At 38.5% G+C, this 21,644-nt stretch overlaps 1 protein-coding gene across 5 annotated transcripts; it reads left to right on the forward strand.

The window, feature by feature from the left end:
• The first annotated feature begins 13,221 nt into the window (after positions 1 to 13,221).
• On the forward strand, positions 13,222 to 19,896 carry LOC104247817 (uncharacterized). 5 transcript variants are annotated; one of them, XM_070147800.1, is made up of 9 exons: positions 13,222 to 13,453; positions 13,805 to 14,140; positions 14,356 to 14,452; positions 14,731 to 15,623; positions 16,015 to 16,170; positions 16,779 to 17,033; positions 17,145 to 17,690; positions 18,415 to 18,632; positions 19,657 to 19,896. In XM_070147800.1, exons 4-7 carry the CDS (start codon positions 14,775 to 14,777, stop codon positions 17,304 to 17,306), a joined length of 1,422 nt encoding a protein of 473 aa, XP_070003901.1. In that variant the 5' UTR covers positions 13,222 to 13,453; positions 13,805 to 14,140; positions 14,356 to 14,452; positions 14,731 to 14,774; the 3' UTR covers positions 17,307 to 17,690; positions 18,415 to 18,632; positions 19,657 to 19,896. The 5 variants fall into 5 exon arrangements, with proteins under 5 accessions (XP_070003901.1, XP_070003903.1, XP_070003900.1 ...); XM_070147802.1 differs by having other exon boundaries at positions 13,805 to 14,133; XM_070147799.1 differs by having other exon boundaries at positions 13,805 to 14,133; positions 14,356 to 15,623.
• The last annotated feature ends 1,748 nt before the right edge of the window (positions 19,897 to 21,644 follow it).

Below are 21,644 nucleotides of genomic sequence, written 5' to 3' on the forward strand. Positions count from 1 at the left end.
CCATAACCTCCTTCCCCTTATGCATCACTATCACATGACTGTAGCTCCAGGGAACAACTTTCTCACTTGTTATCGGCAACTGCATTACTAGCCTGATAACAACTGGTTCTATGCGGCCCCCTTTCACAACTAACACTGGTGTGCTTGATACTCCCTGCAGCACTACCTTGACCGGCTCCGGCTTCTTCGCAATGACAGACGAACCTTTCCCTATTACCATAACTGGCTTGTCATCTACCCTTCCCAACTGTACCACTGCCTTTCCACTGGTCGGCTTCTCGCTTGGACTGGCAGGAATCATCATTACCGTTTGTGAGGGTTTCTTGGGCTTCCCTCCTTCGTGCACTAGTTCGATCATGTGGGCCTCATGGTGCACTAGTAACGGGTTCTTATTGATGTTGGGTGCCTCTGGTGCCTGAACCTCAATCCTATTTATGTCGATAAAATCTTGTACGACAGTCTTCAACTTCCAACACTTCTCAGTATCATGCCCAGGAGCCTCCGAACAATATTCAAAGCTTACTGAGTGGTCCAGATTTTTGGGAAGGGGATTTGGCAATTTGGGCTCAACAGGACTTAATAGGCCTAACCGCCTCAACTTATGGAACAAAGTAGCATAGGTTTCTCCCAGTGAAGTGAATATTCTCGGCCACTGCACCCTTTCGTTCCTGAAAGCCTGATTTCCGCGGAAGCTTGGCCCTGAAGGATTCCGGTAGGCCCTTGGTGGTGGATATGTGTTTTGTGGAGGTGGATATGTATGTTAGGGAGCCAGCGCATGCCATTGCGGGCGAGCCGGAGGCTGGGTGTAAGTTTGGGCGTGATGGATGGAGAAATGTGGCTCTTGTGGTGGATAATAGGGTTGTAGAGGGTTGTATGGAGTGTGTGGATAATTTGGGTAATGGGGTCTGGGTTGGTAGGGAGGGAAAGGGCCTCTGGATCTAGACCAAGTACTTGCTTCGACTGTTGCATCCTCCTCTCTCTTCTTTTTCCCGAGCGCACCTCCCGTGCCACTTTAGATAGCTTGCGTTGTGGCCTTGATTGCCGAATAACTCATTATCTTGTTGGACCTGAGTCCCTCTTCAACCATACCGCCCATTTTTACTACTTCGTTGAAAGGTTTACCAACTGACGTCACCAGGTGACCAAAGTAAGTTGGCTCCAAAGTTTGTAAGAAGTAGTCCACCATTTCACCTTCCCTCATTGGTGGATCGACTCTTGCTGCTTGTTCTCTCCAACGGAATCCGAATTATCTGAAGCTCTCTCCAGACTTTTTCTCAAGTTTTAACAGTGTGAGACGGTCGGGGACGATCTCAAGGTTATACTGGAAATGACCTGTAAATGCTTGTACTAGATCGTCCCAGGTATACCACCTGCTAGGATCCTGCCTCGTGTACTATTCCAGTGTGGTCCTGCTTAAACTTTGGCCAAAATAAGCTATCAGCAACTCATCTTTTCCACCTGCCCTCTCATCTTACTACAGAAACCTCGTAGATGTGCCATGGGATCCCCATGTCCCTCATATAGATCAAACTTTGGCATCTTAAAACCTGCCGGCAATTGAACATCGGGGAAAGGACACAGATCTTTGTAGGCCACACTGACTTGGCTGCCCAATCCATGCATATTCCTGAAGGATTGCTCCAGGCTTTTCACTTTACGAAGCACTTCGTCCTGCTCTGTATTCTTAGTCGGCCTCTTAGTTTCTACCGGGAGCTGAAGGTGAGGGGTGTAAGTGTATGGCTTGGAAACTTTGAAGGTGAGTTCGGGAGGATAGTATTGGTTGTCGTGAACCTGAAATACTGGTTCATCGGATAATTTTTGCAATGTGGCGGGTGGAGGTGCCACGAAAACAGGAACAGTTGGTGAAGGAGGGTTTTGTTTGGGTGGTGGAGCTTGGGGATTATAAGAAGTTTCCCCCTGATAGTATTGGGCATTGGGGAAGCTTGTTGATGGACTAGTGGAAGGGTGTTCCGGAGTCCGAGCTGGTGAGAGGGTAGGAGTAGGGGGAAGTATTGGTGATGTTTGTCCCCTAGCCCAGGCTAGGTGCATCCCAGCTATCTCTTGTCTCAACCTGTATACTTCCTCCTTCATCATTTGCATCTCTGTCTTTTCCTCCTCAACACTTTTGTCCGAACCAGACATACTTTCCGGAACGGGCCCTTTAGATCTTGTGTGGTATTGGTAATCTGCCAGAACGTTCTAACGAGCTAACTGTTTCGAAATCTCTCTCTGGATCAACAACAAACTTGTTAGCGTTAGAGTTTAACACATATTGCAATTTCACATTGGGGAATGCAATGTTCCTAGGCAGTTTAACCATTTCTAGCATGTCTTAGCTTCGACTGCATGCGTCATTCCGGCTTACTTTGTTCGTGCCACGTTTAAGTGCTTCTGAAACTTTATTTATCTCTCTTTTTATGTCCTTCTTTTCCTTTCTTTTATTCACTTTGCCTTTTCTTTTTTCTTTTTAGTGGTGGTCGAATCTTATGTGGATTGCCTACGTATCATGTCCCCGCATGAATCAGACCGCGCGTAGTTTTGCCACATAAATGTGAAAGCAAATTTTGGGAAATTTCCATTTTCTTTACTGAAACATTATAATACAAACTAAACATTTTTTAGAAAGGAGAACAAACCTGAAGTAAAACCAATTATGGACTAAAAAAACTACTGACACATTTTGATGCAAAAGAGAATATACAGACAGAAAACAGTCTCTAAAAACAAAACACTGACTTGAACTATGAATACATTAAAGCTCCCAAGGTTGGTGCCCGCGAGGCATCGTTCGGCCTTGCCGCGGGCTTAGGTGCGAGATCCCTTTCAAGTTGCTCCAGATTGTACATTTTCCGCTTAACGAAAATCATTACTGCTAACATGAAGGTAGTGCGGGTCATGTCTTCACACTCCCGACATTTCCTGGTGATAGCACGAGCAATAGTCAGAATCTTGTTCCTGGTTTGATTTTTCTCTAGGAGTAGGCATTCTATAAGATCCCCTCTAGCCTTTAAAACCCGAGAATCATTCAGATCTTGTTTTCGCAACTGCTGTATTTCACTTCCACTGAGGCCATCAGACTATAACAGTGTTTACTCTCGGTTTCAAAAGTCTTGGCTTGTTTAGCCGCCTTGCTCTCTAGGGTGGTCACCTTCCTTTTTAGACTGACAATGGTCTTTTCATAATCTTTTCTTGCCTGCTGTAGGTACTGTGTGCGCTTTTTCGTTCTCTTTGCCCATTGTACCTGGAGTTGTGCTATGGTACCCTCAAATTTCTTCAAATCATCCCGGCACTCACCGATTTCCTTTTTTAGTCCGTAAATCAATTTTTCATCCGACTGACTCCTTTACTGATTGTCAGCATCTATCCTCATTTGTCGGATCTGAGCCTTGAGAGCCTCATTTGCCTGGTCTAACCTGTTCTTCTCTCCCTCATCGGCAGCAACTTGCACCTTGTTCTCAAATTTCAGATCCTTGATCTGTTGTTTCAGCTTGACTACTTCGGCCCGGTATTCGCGCTCTTTGGCCAACCAGTTCCACGGTTCTTGTGACGCCTTAACGAACTCTTGAATGTGAGGTTTTTTGGTTGGCCTTTTGTGCTCAAGTTCTCTCATGTACCAAGCAAGGTATCCTGGCGCCACTTCGCCTTTGGCCTGATCCTGCACGCAAGTATCTGCTTTTAAATATTGGCATTCACTCCAGATCTGACGAACTCTTGCTTCAGGGTATTGTCCGTCAGGGCTAATCTTAATTACTTGAGCACTAAGATCTTCTTCCTGAGGCACTGCTTGGCATCTCCCGAGTTGTCTCAAAACCTGATATGGTACGTAAGGCTGAATGCTCTTGAGCCCCATTAATAGAAAGTGGGCCCTAGCTGCCAGCATATAGACGACCTCATCCACGGGCAACCATCCTAGTGTCCACTGTATTTGGCTGGCGGTGAGGGTCCGAAAGAATAATGTCCATGTTGTAACTCCTTCAGGTAGACTGGCCCCCTGGATTCTTGCGTAGAACTCTTCTATGCAAGTTTTCTTCGAGGAACCATAACTCAAGAGCTGGGAACGGTGGCAGAGATGCTCAGTCATCTATATTCGTAGAAACAAGTTACACCCCTCGAAGAAACTTCCTCTGTCTTTGCAGGCCGTGAGAGCTCTGAAGATATCAGATACTATCATAGGCGCAAGAGTGCTTTTGTCTTGAATGAGCAAAGTACTGATGATTCCGGCTATTTTTAGATCAATGTTTCCCTCTTTCCTTGGGAATACCAAAAGGCCCAAAAAGGTTATCATAAAAGCCACTCGTCTATGCTCGCCCCACTTCTGACAGATACTCTTACTGCATAACTTGTTATCTGGGTTGTTGAATCCTCCGACATGAATGTATCTGTCGTATATGAAGCGCGGATTACAAAAACCTGCGGCCAAATCTGGGTTGTGGACCGTCCTAGGTATTTTCAACGAATCTAAGAATCGATGCACAGTGACAGCTCTTGGAGCAACCAGGTATTTTTGCCTCAATGGAACTTCAGCATTTCCGATGTACCCGATTATTTCCTCCAAAGTCGGGGTGAGTTCAAAATCGGAGAAGTGGAAGACATTGTGCGCCGAGTCCCAGTAGGTGACCAAAGCTCTTATGATATCCCCCCAAGGCTGGATTTCCAATAAACCCGTAAGACCTTTCAGATATTTCTTGACCTCATCTTGCCCTTCACCACCTAAATCATCCCACCATAACCGCAACTTGAAAGGGATTTTGGTCATTATTGAAAAAGGTTCATTTTGCATCGTGTTCATCCTGCACATTTATTTAGGTGATTAAGAGATAAAATTTATTTGACTCAACACACTAACTGAAAGGAAGATCCGGTTCCGCACACGGCTTTTCAACACTTCGGGAATGAAGATTTTAAAGCTGGGTGAGTCAGCCGGGCAAAAAAACAAAAATGACTAAAAGTTGTCGTTTATGCAAAGTCAGCCTTCCGGCGTCCCTTTCGGGAACATTCGACTATTCTTGCCAAAACGGCATCACCTGATTTATTTATGTTGACAATTAAAATTTTGACATTTGTTTTAGCTATTTTTGTAAAAGAGGAGGTTGGACCCGATGAGGGTTGCCTACGTATCCCGCACCCTGTGAGAATCAAACCAGTGTAGTTCGGGCAGATAAAACAAACTTCTTTTGAAAACAAGACTCTTTTCAATGAAAAACCATTTTTATAAACAAAACCCTTTTTTTCATTTTTTCAAAAATTCGATAGAGTTTCGACGCTATTTGGACATTGATTTTTTATTTTTTTTCAAAACAGGCGATTAACTACTTCTATCTCTCTTTCCTCGAAGTATTCAAAAGCCGGTCAGCATGCAAGTCCGAAACAAACAAATGCACAGGTAGCAAGTTGGATGCATCAGGATGGTCTTTTGTCGTTTTGGTACACCTGTCCTAGACAGACCCAACCCATGTGTTGAGCCTCCAAAGTCAAATTCACATTATGCAAACAAACGCTCCTACTAGGGATCCGGCATGAAGCTGAGTTATTCTATGTTCGTAACCTGGGTATTTGTTCTAGACTGTGTACCCGAGCGGACAACTTGAGTCGAAGAGGGGGCTACGTACTGGGGACCCACGGGATCGTCCGGCTTTGTAACTTGTCCGGCCTCTTTCTTATTTCAGGTATTGACACTAATAGAATAGGGAGTCTCGACCAGCAAGCTCCTCCCCGGAGGTAAGAAGAGAAGGGTTTCGGCACAGTTTATAGACAGTTCAGATAATATCAAAGCGGTAAGAGCAGCATTTAGCACATTAGGCCCAAATATGTAAAATCAGACAATAAACAAAGCCAATTATGATGATCATTCCAAGCTCGAATTCTTGAACCCTGAACCGGAGATTCTGGGTTCGATCCCCAGCAGAGTCGCCAGAGCTGTCACACCTCCTTTTTACCTATACCCCGTAAAGGGCACGAATATAAGGGAGTTTTTCCAATTAAAGGACAATCGAAACGGGATCTTATTTAAAGATTCAGAGTCGCCACTTGGGAGATTTGTGGTGTCCCAAGTCACCGATTAAATCCCGAATCAAGGAAAAGAATGACTCTGTTTAACAGTCTGCGCACCAAAAATCCGGATAAGGAATTCTGTTAACCCGGGAGAAGGTGTTAGGCATTCCCGAGTTCCGTGGTTCTAGCACGGTCGCTCAACTGTCATATTCGGCTTATTTATCTGACTTTTAATACATGTTGAATCTATGTACAAAATTTTACTGTGTACCGCTTTTATTATTATTATTTTTTACCGAGAATTATAACGTCGTGAAAATACATCTCGAACCACGTCACATCAATGCACCCGTGGTTATTGACGCATTTCAACTTTGTTAGGATTTGGACTTGGGTCACATAAATGTGCACCCGAGTTTAAGAAGATAACATTATTAGATACACACCTAAAGCGACTAACGTATCATTATTTTGGGTAGGGCCGTGAAATTTTGCTAAACGGACCATCCCGAAGTCTAAGTAATTTTAAAACAAATATTTATTGAGGGCCCCACAATTTTGTATTTTTGTTTGACGAGGCTCGTCTCGTTTATTATTTAAAAGGGCAAACCTAATAGCGACTATGATTTGCTTCTTCTATTTTTGTCTCTAGAAGAAATAAAGAAAAGGTCCTAATTAATTGATACGTCAACAACCTTACCATGAGAAAAGTTGCCTCCAACATTGGGCCTACAAGGGCGTTTGCAGCCCGACGAGCCCGAGGTTTGAGCCTGGACGGGAACATCGCAACACGAATCTGGGCAGCCAAATCGGCTCCGAGCGAATCATCTGATGGCCCAAACCTAAACAATATTTTATTTACATTATCAGTATTGAGCTAGTGCTCGAATAACTTGGTGTTTTAAACTATTGGGATACGGAAGCGAACTATATGAAATCCGGAGTTATTTGAACTGGTTTTACAATTATTGAGACAAATCAATGGTTAAGAACCGTCATAAAAATAAACTAACACTAACCACTTCAATGATTCACAATTTCGTAACAGAACTGCTGAAAGACACATTGAGACTAAAAAAACCATTCAAACCTATCTTATAACTTTCTGACATTGAACATGCAAGGTAGGCCTTTTAACTAAGGTTCTAAAAGAACTACTGAAATCAAGTCACACAGTACAGCCGTAATATACCATCCAGGGAGATTTAGGCAGTCTACTGCAATCCCTATACAGCCTGGTCATATACAAATTACACGCTGGAAATGAAACAAAACAGACACTCCTGGTTTTATCTCGATCCAAGAAAACTAAGCTATAATAGTCTATAATACAGTTATTACATAGCCGGGTTTAGTTCAGCCAACATAACCAAAACAAGAGTTTAAACATCCTTAATGAACAAAAACATTGAAATATACAACTCAGAAAAACTGAATTAAATTGAAATCTTCCAGCTTCAATTATAAGTTCCTCCTTTACATTTCAGCTTCACAATTATTGAAGTCAAGCTGTGTATCTGGAAATGGAATACAATGGAGAAGAAGTAGGAGATAAACAGTAGTAATGCAAACAGCAGTTGCAACAGCAGTGCAACAACAAATAACCAGCAGCTATAAACAACTCCAGGTATAGAGCAGAAGTAAAAGGAAGAAAGTTCTAACTATTTTCAAGTCCTAAACCAGGCAATAAAAAATAGCTATTCTCTTTCAACTTTTCAGCTTTCAGAATTCAATTCCCCTTTCTCTGAATGTACCCCCTCTAATACAGACCTGACTTACCTTTTAAACCTACTGCCCGACCCCCTTCTCCCACTAAAAATCTGAATTTTCTACTTAAAATCCCACTAAAGAAAACTTTTTCTTATTTTCAGCCCCTCATTCCCTTTTGTTCCCCATTACCATATTAATTTAAAGACATTAATATCCCACTAACAAAACACTAACATTAAAATATTATCCTAACTGTTTCATTCCCAAATCACCCCTGAAACCCCTTAATATTACTGCCCCTAATACAATTATTCAACTGTATTAAAACTTTTAATTCTGAAATCTGTTCAAGCTAACAAAGATTTAAAAACTAAATCTGACTAACAGCTATAACCAAACTTATTGACAGCTAAATGACTAAGGTCGAGTTCCCCTTGAATCCCATGGACTGAATTTAAATCACAACACAGAACTCAGCAGAATCATTTAAATTGAAATTGAAAATTGAATCAAAATGCACATGAATGCAGGTTCATTGTCAGCCTACTGACAATGCCCTAAAGCTAAGTGTTCACAGATCAAGCATACAACAAATATTTGACGAGCTTATTGGTTTACAAACAAGAATGAATTAATCGACGAGAACTAATTAACCGATTATCTACAACAATTGATAACAATCAATCTGAAAATAGATAATCAGGCAATTTCAATCGGCATTGAAAAGAACAGAGGTTTATAATAAAACAACTAATCGACGAAACTTATTTGAATTGATTATGCAACCTATAATTATACACAACAAAGAACAGAAACAAATTAGACCAAATAAAAAGGTCTGATGGAGAAGGAAAGAATAATCGACAAAACTGAAAAATTAATATAACAATACTAAACACATAAACAGACACTTAAAACATCTGAAAATAGAATAAAAGAAAAAAAAAGGAAAAATACCTTAGATAGAACAAATAACAGACGGACTTGAATCGACTCGAATTTGAACTTCTTTTGAGGTCAAACGGACCTTAATCGAGTGTTCTCAACTGAGAACACTTCGACTAAGGTCAGTTAAACACCCAAAACCTCTTAAAATTCGGACAGAAGCCCGTTTTGGTTTTTCTAGGGTTCTGTTTGTTTCGATTTGGGGTTCGAGTGTTTCTGTCCAGATTCGAACCAAACCAACGGTGATTTGGTGACGAGGGAGGTCATAGACATGTCTGGTATGGATTTGGGATTGGTTGGGGTAGATCTAGTTCCTGCTCGAATCTTCGATTGAAGATTCGAGAAGTTGGAGGTTGATTCGAGACAAGCAGTCAACAGATCCGTAATGAGGGTGGTCAGGGGGTGCCTTGGTGTGGATTTGGGACTGGTTGGGGTGGGTTTCAAGTTTGCTCGAATCTTCGATTGAAGATTCGAGAAGCTGGAGTCTGATTCGAGCAAAACGATTAAGGGATTTGTGGAGAGGATGGTTAGGAGGTTCATGGGTGTTATTTTGGTGGCCGGCGGCGTCGTTGCCGCCGGGTTTCAGGCGAAGGAATGTCATGGCGGTTAGGGTTTTGGGGAAGGGCTTCGTCTTTGAGAGACGATGATGAACAGGGGTTTGGACTGGGGGGCTGGGTAGGAGGTTTCATTTATATAGTGGGAGGGTGGTTTGATCTTGGCCGTTCGATCAAGAGAGATCGAGGGTCCAGATCAGTTCACTTAACTCAAACGGTGTTGTTTGGAGTAGTACTGGGGCGGTCCGGGTATTGGAGTGACGGGTCGGGGTCGGGTTTGGTCAAAGCTTTGGGACCGTTTGATCGGCTGAGATCAACGGTCCAGATTGAAACGTGTCCAAACGACATCGTTTGGTTCTGGTGGGGGTGGACCAGGTATGGTAGACAGGTCTGGGCTGGTTTGGCGTGGGTTTGGACAGATTTTGTTTGGGCTTGAGTATCTTCTGGCCCAAATTTTGATTTCCTCTTTTTTATTAACTCTTTTTCTTTTCTTTTCTTTTCTTTTCTTTTTTCAAAATTAAACTTAAAGATCCTAAATTAAATTATAGAAGACCTAAGTTAACTTAAAAATATTAATTAACTTTAAATAACACCCATCACAAACAATTAAACATTTAAAAAGAAAATCACACAATTTGACCAAAATACAAATAATATGTTATTTTTGTGAATTTTTATTTTTGTAAAACAAACTTGCTTAATTAAATCTTAAATTATAAAATTAAATCCTAAATGCACATGCAACACATATGTTTTGCATTTTTTCTCATTTAAAATAGAAAATAGACAAAATACACCTAAATTACAAACAACGCAAAAACCATTTTTTTTTGGTTTTTTTTTTGGAGTAGTTCTCATAGAGCAAAAAAGTCACGTGCTCACACAAATAACCATATCAAATTGTAATGGCGTCTACCCTCTTTTAATATATTTTCTACTTCAGGAGCAAATCGAGGTATGCATGTAATATAGAGAAATTTTCTCTAACTTTTCTTCATTGTAACCATCGCAAGCCTTTATTATTACTTCTAGTGATCATAGGCATACACTACTTCTGATGGTTAACAAAATTTAGTTACAATGAGATATACAAAACATAAACCACTCCTGGTAGTTGTATATTTCTTGCAAACTCAGCTGGAGTTTAAGTGGATCTAACAATATTATCTACTTTGTAATCCTTTATTAAGAGAATTAGGATGAAAACAAATATAAGCAAAAGGCTAAAATTACTTTACACAAATCTGGCCATTACAGACATAAGTGATATCTATGTCACTATTGTCAAGAAGAAAAGTTTACCAACTCAAGGATATAATCTGCCTTATGATGCTCAGAATAAACAAAAGCTAACCACGGACGCAAGAGCGTCACCTTACATCGGAGATGAACATTGAAATAGAAATTAAATTCGAAGTATGTACTCAAAATGGCAGAGTCTTGGGCTGATAACGTGTTATAAAATAAAGACTGTAAAGTAAAGATAAGTATAGAGAGAAACTGATATATTATTCAACTTCAAACTGATGTACATAATGAACTCAAATCTCCTTTATTTATAGAAGAAATGAAGCTGTTGTGTAGGCTGCTATTGTACCATATATAGATAATCTCTTATCGAGGGTAATGTTTATCCATAACAGAATACCGAAAGGATAAGCTCATTGTATTAGACAGGGATAATCTTCTACCGGTGGTAATGTTTGTCTATAATGGAGTACCGGAAGGATATGCTTATTGTACTAGGTATGGATAATCTTCTACTGTGGGTAATGTTTATCCATAACGGAGTATCGAAAATATAAGCTTCGTCAGGAGACTTATTTCTAATAGAATATTAAATAGATAAACATATTTACGGTGGAGTCCCATATGAATAAACTGATGGATTGCGTATAAGTGTTCGTAACACGCAGCGGAAGACAATAACAATCCTAGGCAGATCTTTTCGTGTTTAAAATTTATTTACATGTCAATAGATCAGATCTAAGACGTACCTGGTGAAGAAAGTCTCGTTTCAAATTCTTCGATAGTGTGAAGACTCTATGTGTATCCACACCGAGATTGATCCTTGCTATCAACTCTTTGAACAATGAAACACGCAAACAAATTGAACGAAGAATATTGTGTTGAAATTTTTCTCAAAAATCTCAACTCAAATTAGAAGAACAAGAAACACTTTTATTGTAATTGTATTTTCTCTCTTGGCTTTGTAGTGCACTCTCACTTTCACAAAATGGATTTTCTTCTCAAGAAAAATTATGCGGCAAATTTTCTTCATCACCCTTTATATAGGGTCACCTACAAACTTTTTTCCTATTTGGTTGAGGTAATGATTTACTTAGGATAAAAGTTTATTCCAAAATAAACTTCATGAATTTTTTATGAAAAAATCGAAAACCCATTCTCAATAGGTAATGTGGCCGCCGAATCTTAAAGACTTTCCATAAAGTCCAATTTCAATTTCCTATTGAAAATAGGACGATATGAAACCCATGGAATGGGTTTGAAGTTGTCAGACACGTCCTTTATGGACGTTTATGTAAAGTCCATTTCCAAATTGGATTACTCTTCCCACAAGTCCTTTTATGCACTTTTATCTCCAATTCCAAGTTGCTATGAACAAATTAATATTATATATATAACCTTTATACAAATCAATATTAATTGATATTATATATATCACATATATATTTCAATCAAGAAAAATGATTTAATTTTCTCTTCCAAATAGAAAACTTTAATTTGTTTACAATATTAATTATATCCTATGTGCTAGCAAAGAATATAATAATATTTCATTTGGACTAATATTTTAATTTATTTGACTAATTAAATTCTTTAATTTAATTATCAAACACCAAAATAATTAATCCTTTAGCAAAGATCAAAACACTCGTTAGTGTGCGACCCCATAGGTTCAATACTAAACGGTAGTAAATTGACCACATCAATATACTAATCAAGGGTGGCGTCTAACAACACTCCTTAACGACCGGATAACATAAAGTATACAATTTACTCTCAAGAACCAGTAGAAGAATAATGTAGTAATTCTTTCTGTCCTTATAGCTCTGGATCACCCTAGGATATGGTTCCACTGTCAAATCCTAATAGGCGACCAACTATGTGTTCATGTCAAATATAATCGACCATTGAATGACCTAAAAACTCTTTTCTTCTTTCATTCAATTGCCCCGACCAAGGTCTTAATTTGGTCGTTTATAATTCATGACAACATGGAGCTTAAACTCATTACCAAGAGTTAACAGATTTCATCTTGATCAATCACTAATTTTACAAGCATTTAATCATGCCCAATATCCTTTCAACTATCGCCCTAGGGCCATAGGTGTCTGGTATCAAAGCACAATAAATAACTTGTCAATTACTATGACGATCTCAGGTCAAAGGAAACTGTTACATCACATTCTTCAAGAGAATATCGTATTGACAGTTTATGGTAATTCTAACCATTAGGAATTATCCAATGAGTCTGTTAAATGATCATATCTCTATATGCATCATCTATCTATGTAATTTAGTTAATGAGATCAACTCATCTTTATCTCATAAAGACGATCACATAAATATTGATCTAATCGGATCACTAATGTCCAAGTTAATAATCTTACGATCAAGAACAAATTTAGATTAAATTGTAAGAGACTTTGCTCTCATTATCATGATCTCTATCACGATGACAAATCTCAAAATTTAATCAAGGACCTTATCAAATTAATCAAATAATTAATAATAATGATAAAAGAATATCAAATGCCATATATTTTATATCAAATAACGTTCACAAAAAATATGTTCAAATCATCAAATATGATATTGGATCTAGGACATATCTAATGTACTCCTAACATAAACCTATTCAAAAAACTTATTTACAACGGTGTACTGGATGAACATTCATAATATACATATTTGTAACACTATTAACATTTTTGAGACAAAAGGGATAAAATTGAAGTTGTGGAGCGACAATACATTGTATTTGTCTATGTTTTGTTTTCTTCCTTTGCCGTTAAGACTTGGAAACTGTCACTAGCCCCAGGGCTGTTTGCAACTGACACGTGTCTTCCTATGAACACCTGTGTTGATATCCTAGGAATGTAGTTCTGTTGTTGCGGTCTCTACTCTCCACATCTCCTTAAAAAATCGAAGTTCAAAATTTCTAATTTCGACTTTCGATTGAGAAAAGCTCGTCCGTTTGGGATTCTTTACCCTAAATACCATATCAGGTTAGTTTCTCTTTTTGTATGCTTGGATAAAGAAATATGAGTATCATGCTAAACAAATTTATCTTTCATGTTGTTACGTTTCCCTTTTGATGCGGTTGGTATGGATGAAAAATACTTTTGTGTGGAAAACTTTTACCTTTAGTAGATCATTTTTATTATTACTACTATCATTTTCCAAGTTTTGGGTTGTAGGTGACACATAGTAATTGTATAAGCTAGAGGGTAGGCTACGATGATATTGTTTTGATAGTATTATCTTGAAGTATTAAAAATGGATAATTATGCCTAGCAAGTGATACGGAGTAAGGGTGGAACTATTTGTAAAAGGAAAATGACTACCCTCATGCTCAGGAGATGAAAGTAGCAGAAATGAGGATGCTGAGATGAATCTGTGGGCATACTAGGAAAGAGATGATTAGGAATGAAGACATTTGGGACAAGGTGGAAATGGCCTCCGTGGTGGACAAGATGCGGGAGCGAGGGTGAGATGGTTCATGCATTTGACGAGGAGATGCACACATGCCCTAATGACTAGGTGTGACAGGTTGGCCATGGTGGAGCTGAAGCAGAGATAGAGGTAGATCGAAGAAGTATTGGGGGTGATTAGGAAGGACATGACACATCTTCAGCTTGCCAAAAATATGACCCTTGATAAGAGGGTGCGGAGATCGAGGATTAAGGTAGTAGGTTAGTAAGTAGTCGAGCGTAATTCTTTTTCGTAGCTGTATTTTCTATACCTGTAGTACTAGGTATTTTCTATTCTTAGATTTCTAATATTACCGGTTGTTTCTTTTGCTTTGGTTTTTTCTTCTTCTAGCTGTAGTTACTGCTTCTCTTTGCCTGAATTCTCCTTTGTCGTATTTCCTTATCTAAACTGCTGCGATTATGCTTTTTTTTTCCAGCCGAGTGTCTATCAGAAACAACATCTCTACCTTCACAAGGTAGGGGCAAGGTTTGCGTACACTATCTCCTCAGACCCCGCTTGCGTGAATATTCTGGGTATGTTGTTGTTATTGAAAATGACTATATTGGTGCAGAACATTTTCCTTGTAGAAATATTTCCACAATTCAGAGTATCAAACATTGGACATATCTCATACCAAGACACCCTTTGTCTATCCGTAGCATCACCTGATATCTTTTTGTCTGCGGTAACAATATAACAGACCAACCGTCTGTGAATCGAGTAATCTGCGTAGGAACTACTATTGTTAGATGACAAAGTTAAACTTCTACAACTTAAACCCATGGATTGTTAACATGTTGAAATAGTGCAGTTGTCAGATATCCTAACAAGAACTGAATTGGGAACGAGAAAAAGATGACGCGCAAATTAAAGTGTCAGCTGCTTGTGCTGGCAGTCCTACTGCTAATAGCGATTAGCCCAAGTTTACAGACTCGACTAAGAAATGAAATCAAGGTGAAAACGTCCATTTTCCGATCACCAAAATTTGTGTTGGAACCAGGATCAGTCTGTAACAAATTTTACTACAACATAGCTTTCCCAAAAGGCCATATTGCTATCAAAAGTTTTAATGCTGAAGTAGTTGATGAGGCACTGAATCCTGTCCCTCTTCATGAAACATATCTCCACCACTGGCTTGTTGTAAGATATTATCAACGAAAAGGTGCGAAGGTAACAAAGTACCATGGCGATCTGAGGTTCCAAAAATCGGATTTTATTATAGCGAGTAACTCAGGGATGTGCGAAGGGGATCTGTATCAATATTTTGGCCTCGGGTCTGAAACTCGTAGAACAGAAACATATGTTCCAGACCCTTATGGGATAGAAATTGGTAACCTAGGAGAAGTACCTCCTGGATATGAGGAGAGATGGTTGCTTAATGTGCATGCGATTGATACACGAGGTTCTGAAGATAGGCTAGGATGCACAGAATGCAGGTGTGATCTTTATAATGTTACAAAGGATGAGTATAACCGGGATATAGGACCAGATTATATTGGAGGCTTGAGATGTTGTTATGATGAAACAAGATGCAGAGTTGAAAAAGGGTTTCAGGGTCATAAGAGAAGCTTGTACCTGAAGTACACGATCAAATATGTTGATTGGGATGCCTCTTTTATTCCTGTTAAAATTTATATACTTGATGTTACTGATACATGGAGAAAGCCAGAATCAACAGGACTTATGTCAAGACATCACTGTCAGGTGATGAACATTTCCGATTTGTGTCATTCATTTTCAGTCAATCAATCAACTGTGCCTCAATCCCAAGATAGTTGGGGTCGATGATATGATCATCTTTATAATATCTGTGGAGCATTTCTGGTGGTTTCTGTTAGAAAGTGTCTTCAGCATGAAAGGAAAAACAGAGTTCTATTATTTGAACTTTGGTAGATAAGAATCGAAGGATACCAGGAAAGATTCATGTGGACCTTCGCATTTATGCAATTATGTTCATGTATTATTGAGTTTTCGGGATTATCCAATATGAATGTAGAAATGCTGGTAATCTGAGTTATAAAGTTACATAGTTGCTTTTGTTCCGTGTTCCCCAAGTATTTGCGGCTGATAATTTTGTTGAACTTTTCTGATACAGATTGAGTATGATGTTGAGTCATGTGCTAGTGCTGTTGCTAATGCTGGATGCGTGCATAAGAAAAAGATAAGTGTGACTTTGCCGAATGGTGGAGATGTTATTTATGGAGTTGCTCATCAGCATTTCAGTGGGACTGGTTCAACTCTCCATGGCGAGGTACTTTGAGATGTTAGAATTTGTTTCTTTGGTCCTGTCAGCTTAGGATCTAGTTTCTTGCACGACTCTCCGCATTTCTACTTGATTCACGTTAGATAAATTCTTTCTCAATGATGCATGTAAATTTGATGGACTCTATCTAAGCATGCTTCACAACGTCAACAGTTCCTGCTTCAAATGTATTTAGGTGATAAAAATAATTCAATAACTCTGCTTGTTTATGTTACAGAACAAGTTTGTCAAACTTTTGAGGTGATGATTTTGTTGACTGCAATTGTTATCTAAAACCTCGAGATGGTAAAACCATTGCTTGCTTTCCTCTTAAATGGCTGGGGAAATTGTATGACTATTTTCATTGATCTGTAGTAACTTTTTACGGAAATTATGCAGCACTGTTTCCTCCCTACTTCCGCTAAGTATGGTATATATGCTTACTGATGTTTCACAATATTGTTTTAGTACTACAGTTAGCGAAGAAGGCTAAAGATAATGATGTGTCACATATCTTTTTTGAGTTTGTCTTGATGTTCTTGTGATTGTTTCAGTACTGCAAAGTAAAGCATGTGCGAATGATAACTTCTTTTTTGTTCTCTGCTCTATTTGTTTAGGATGGACGGGTTATTTGCTCGTCACTTCCAATCTATGGGGAAGGAAAGGAACCAGGAAATGAAGCTGGTTATATTGTTGGGATGTCCACTTGTTATCCGAAGCCTGGCTCTGTCAAGATATCTAATGGAGAAACTCTGACTTTAGTATCAAAGTATAGCAGTGCCCAAAGGCATACAGGAGTTATGGGCCTCTTCTATATTTTGGTTGCTGAACCGCCGCATAAGCCGCGTTCTATTTTGCATTCTACAGACAGTGTAAGATCTTCGTTCATGTTAATTACATCCAAAAGTAACAATTTATTTTTCTGACATTCATTTTATTCTCAAGTTTCATAGATCCTAAACTTACGTTCCTTGCTTCTGCAGACTGGTGAAATTGTAATATTGCATAATGCTGTTCGGGCCATAGCAGGGTTTGGAATTGCAGCAGTCGTTGCTGCAGCTGTAACTTTTCAACGTCAAAGCGGAAGAGAGGAAGGATATGAATCTTATCCTAATGTAAGGTTCTTTCAGTCCGATTTCCAGTGACGGGTATATTATGTCGACTCAAGTTGGTCCTTGGTCCTGATGCAAAACTTTTAGGCAGTTTAACTGAAGGTGTTTTAGGTGTTTTTGTGTCTTAGTTTGCTAGCTACCTGTAGCATAGCATATGTCTTTATATCTGATAGCGAGTTTGTTTCATAATGTATTGAGTTTCAACATTTTCCAAAGCTAATTTAGTCGTATCTGCCTTTGAGAAAAAGCCTGAATCAGGCGTTTGATGGCTGTGTATGATAAGACACTATCCGTGGGAAGGATCTGATCAATAACTAAATGCAGATGGGAGAGTTTCTCGTCTGTTGATACCCTGTAACTCACCTATATGCAGGGGCGGATTTTGGGGGAACCCTTTTCGCCCACGGTACATATAAGGTAAAATTCGGTTTGTACCTCTATGTATTATATTTTGAATTCCCTTGATATAGTCCAAAATCATAGTTTAGTGGTCAAGGGAGTTCAAAATCTTTGTTAGGTTAATGGTTCAGTTTTCATTGGCCACAATCTCTTTTAATTATTTAACTTTTTTTTTTTTGAATTCCCTTAGCGAAAATCCTGCATCCGATATGGTTGCATGTACATATGCTAATGATTGTTGCAACAAAAAAAGGTGTTTGTTAATTATTTTCTCAACTGTATTTGGACATGATCAACACAAATGAACATGATAATTTGACTCTCATTTGCAGAATATAACAAGCCTCTAGTGAATAATGGAAGTGCACTAGGGAGACCTTCAAGGTGAAAACTCAAATCAGGAATTAATATTGCTGCTCGTATAGTCATACTGATAAAAGATCTTTAATTACTCCAACTACTTTGTGTTGATGATTAAATCTTAGAACCACTTTTTCCTCTATAGGCTAATGCCCATCCGAGTGTGATTTAGTGGTTAGTAAATAAAATATTATAAGTCACTGGGGAGACCGACACTGACAATTTTTAAATGATTCTTGCTTATTGTATTGTATTGTTAGTTTATGCAGTGTTTGTTGGTTTTTACTTAAATTTTATTGTATCGTATTGTTAAATCCGTCGTTATGTAACAATAAAATATGCCAATTTATGGAATATCCGATTTGGTGTGGTCGTTGTATAGGTCAAAATTTGATCAAAGGAATTCTACTTAAGGGAGAGCGACCAAGAGTCAACCAAGCCAAGTCACGTACAGGAAGTGATATATTAGCGAATGATTCAGCTACGGTCGAGGTCGAGCACTCAGTTCGGCTCGAACGGCTAGTTCGACACTTACACATTTCAGAGGAATACTCTAGAGGATATTCCAAGAATTTGGGTACTCCGGTTAAGGACCGCTGGGTAAGGGAAGTGTGTGAGCACGTGATTTTTGCCTCATACGAATTACTCCAAAATAATTCCCAAAATTTGGTTTTGGCTTTGATTATTTGTTATTTTTAGGAATTGTTGCGTGATTTTTCTGATTGTTTGCATATGTTTGTGTGCATGTTTAGTTTTTATCAATGCATTAAAAATACAAAAAATATAACATTTGCATTTAAGATTTGATTTTTTACATTTTTGGAATTAATTAATAATTAGGTGTTTTACAAAAATGAAAATTCGCAAAAAAAAAATATTTTGTATTTTGGTCAAATTGTGTGATTTTCTTTTAATTTAGTATTGTATTGTTTGTAATAATTCAGAACATAGAGATTGTTAAAAACATAAACTTAAGGGTAATATTGGGGATTGTTTAATAAAAAGGGTATTAACCTAATTGAGAAGCTTCTCAATAGTGGTAGGGTTAGAATTACACTAGCTAGTTTAAGTGGACAATTAAGAAATAAAAAGCTGAAAATGATAATGGGAATTGCACTAATTGATTAATTTAGAGAAAATAAGTTAGTGAGAATAATTAAAATAAAGGAAGGGACACTAGTAATGGGGATGACATTAATTGAGTGCCTATAAGAGGGGAATTCTGAAGGAGATAGAGAGGGAGAACATTAAAAGAGGGTAGAAGACTAGGAAATTCGGAGAGAAAAAGAAAAGAGGGGGCGGAGAGAGAGGTATGCACTCGATATACACTTCGGATAAACTGGATATACAGGGGCAGAGAGCTAAGAAAACTTGGAAGAGATTCTGAGAGAGGGAGACAAGAAAACATTCTGAAAATACTAGGAAAAAAAAACTGGAATTTACTGTTTCATTGATTTCTATTTTCTGGTTTTCAATTTCGAATTGGCTGAAACCATCTTCCATATATTGTTTCATTGAACTATCTGGGGTTAATAGCTGGATTAAAACTAGGACTGTTTTGTTGCTGCTGGTGATTGCTGTTATTTTTACTTCTGATCTCACCCCTTTTGACTTTCATTTCCAGGTATTCCTTCATACCCTTTGCTAACAAATGAAGTGCCACAAGTTGGAACCAGATTGAATTTGTATACAGATTTGGATGTTCGAATTGGAATTTGAATAAGAGTCTTGTTTGAATGTTAAATTCTATTAGCTTCTGCTGTTTATACTTTTGTTTTCTTGTTATGATTCATGTGTTAAGTTGTCCAACTGTGCTCAAGGTATAGATTGTATACAACAATAGCTTCTGCTGAAATTTTGGCTATGTATGTATAGATTGCCTGGTCTTAACTGTAACCAATTGATGTTTCCATAAGTTTATGCCTTAGTTTAAAAGGGGATTATTGTTGATTGATATATATAAAGTTCTTATTCATGCCCCGACTCGTTTTTTTCCCTCCTCAACGGTTAAAAAGATTATGAGAGATCACTGGTAGGTATGGCTTCAGGGATTCGATCCTGAAGTCCTTGCTTGCAGCCGGCGTTGCCAAAATATTCAGGCCCTTCCGCTAATAAAATGGTTTAATAAAGCCTTGTTGTTTGGAAGGGACTTCTCAAGTACTTTAGTGTTAAATAATTAGGGTCTTAAAAAATGGAAATTTGAGGCAAGCCATAGTTAGACACTTAGTAACAAATGGCTCTTGTGTTAATTTCATAATGTAGAGGTAAAATAATAAATATTCCTAGAGAAACCTTTAGGGCCGTTTAAAATATTATCGTGATTGTGGACATGTTCGCGTGACATAATTACGAATTTTCAAAAATAAATTAAGGTTCGCGTCCGCGCGACTTTGACTAAGTTTTTTTTTCTTAAATAAATTAAGTGTTGTGAATTGTGTACACGTACGCGTGACATGACTCTTGACACGCCAAACCACACGAGTATACGTATGCGTAACTCGATAATTCTTTAAGTACGAGTAAATCACGTAATTAAAAGCGGTAAAGGTAAAAATGCATGTAGTTTCTAAACACATAATTAAATAATTTAAGCCAAGTATAAATGTTTAAGCGGCCATGCTAGAACCACGGAATTCGGGAGTGCCTAACACCTTCTCCCGGGTTAACAGAATTCCTTACCCGGATTTCTGGTTCACAGGCTACAATACAGAGTTAATCTTTTCCTCGATTTGGGATTCGAACCGGTGACTTGGGACACCATAAATTATCCCAAGTGGCGACTCTGAATCTTTAAATAAACGAATCTCATTTCGAATAATGTCACTTTAATTGGAAAAACTCCCGTATATACCTTCGGGTGTAGGAAAAAAGAGGTGTGACAAAGTGTTTTGTATAAATATCATGAGAGGAAATAACAAAAAAGGGGGCTAAGGGGAACACATATATACACATACATCCATTTGAAAGAGAAGAGGTTCCATCCTCCCAGGCTCTTCGCCAAAAAAAGGGATAATTCTCAGGTTCCTCACATTTTATTTTGGAGTTCAACTTTATCATATGTATGAAGTTTAATCTTGTTCAAGAATGGTGATTCTTTTTCATTATGTATTCTTCGTCATCATTTGATATTATTGAAGCCATCTTCCTTCGCAACTGTAATCAAATTCTACGTTCAGCTATGCTTGTTTATTTTTGTCTCCTATCTCATATCTAGAATAAATTACCTCTGGCTAGGATTTACCCCATATCTTCTTATTTAATTAATTTGATAAAAAGGCTTGAAACTTTTTGGTCAAAAAATTTGGCGCCGTTTGTGGGGATTTTCTAGCCAAAGTTTTAGTTTCCCCTAGATCTAAACTCGGTCCTAGTTCTACTTCCCGTTCGTTGTAACTTCATCCTTTTGCCTGTGTGCTTGTGGTGCGGCCTATGTTTCCGTATCTTCACGCACTCGGGACTGGATCGGATTGGGACTTGAACTTGAAAATCCCAACGGGCGAAGTAAGGCATCATCCCACAAGGTGCCCAGATTCGACTAACGCGGAAGCTAAGTACGAGGCTGAGATTGGATCTGAAGCTAGCACTCTCAGTTCGTTGCCAATCAGATCGAAAGGA

This window comes from Nicotiana sylvestris, chromosome 6, assembly GCF_000393655.2.
Source record: "Nicotiana sylvestris chromosome 6, ASM39365v2, whole genome shotgun sequence".
Classification (NCBI taxonomy): Eukaryota; Viridiplantae; Streptophyta; class Magnoliopsida; order Solanales; family Solanaceae; genus Nicotiana; species Nicotiana sylvestris.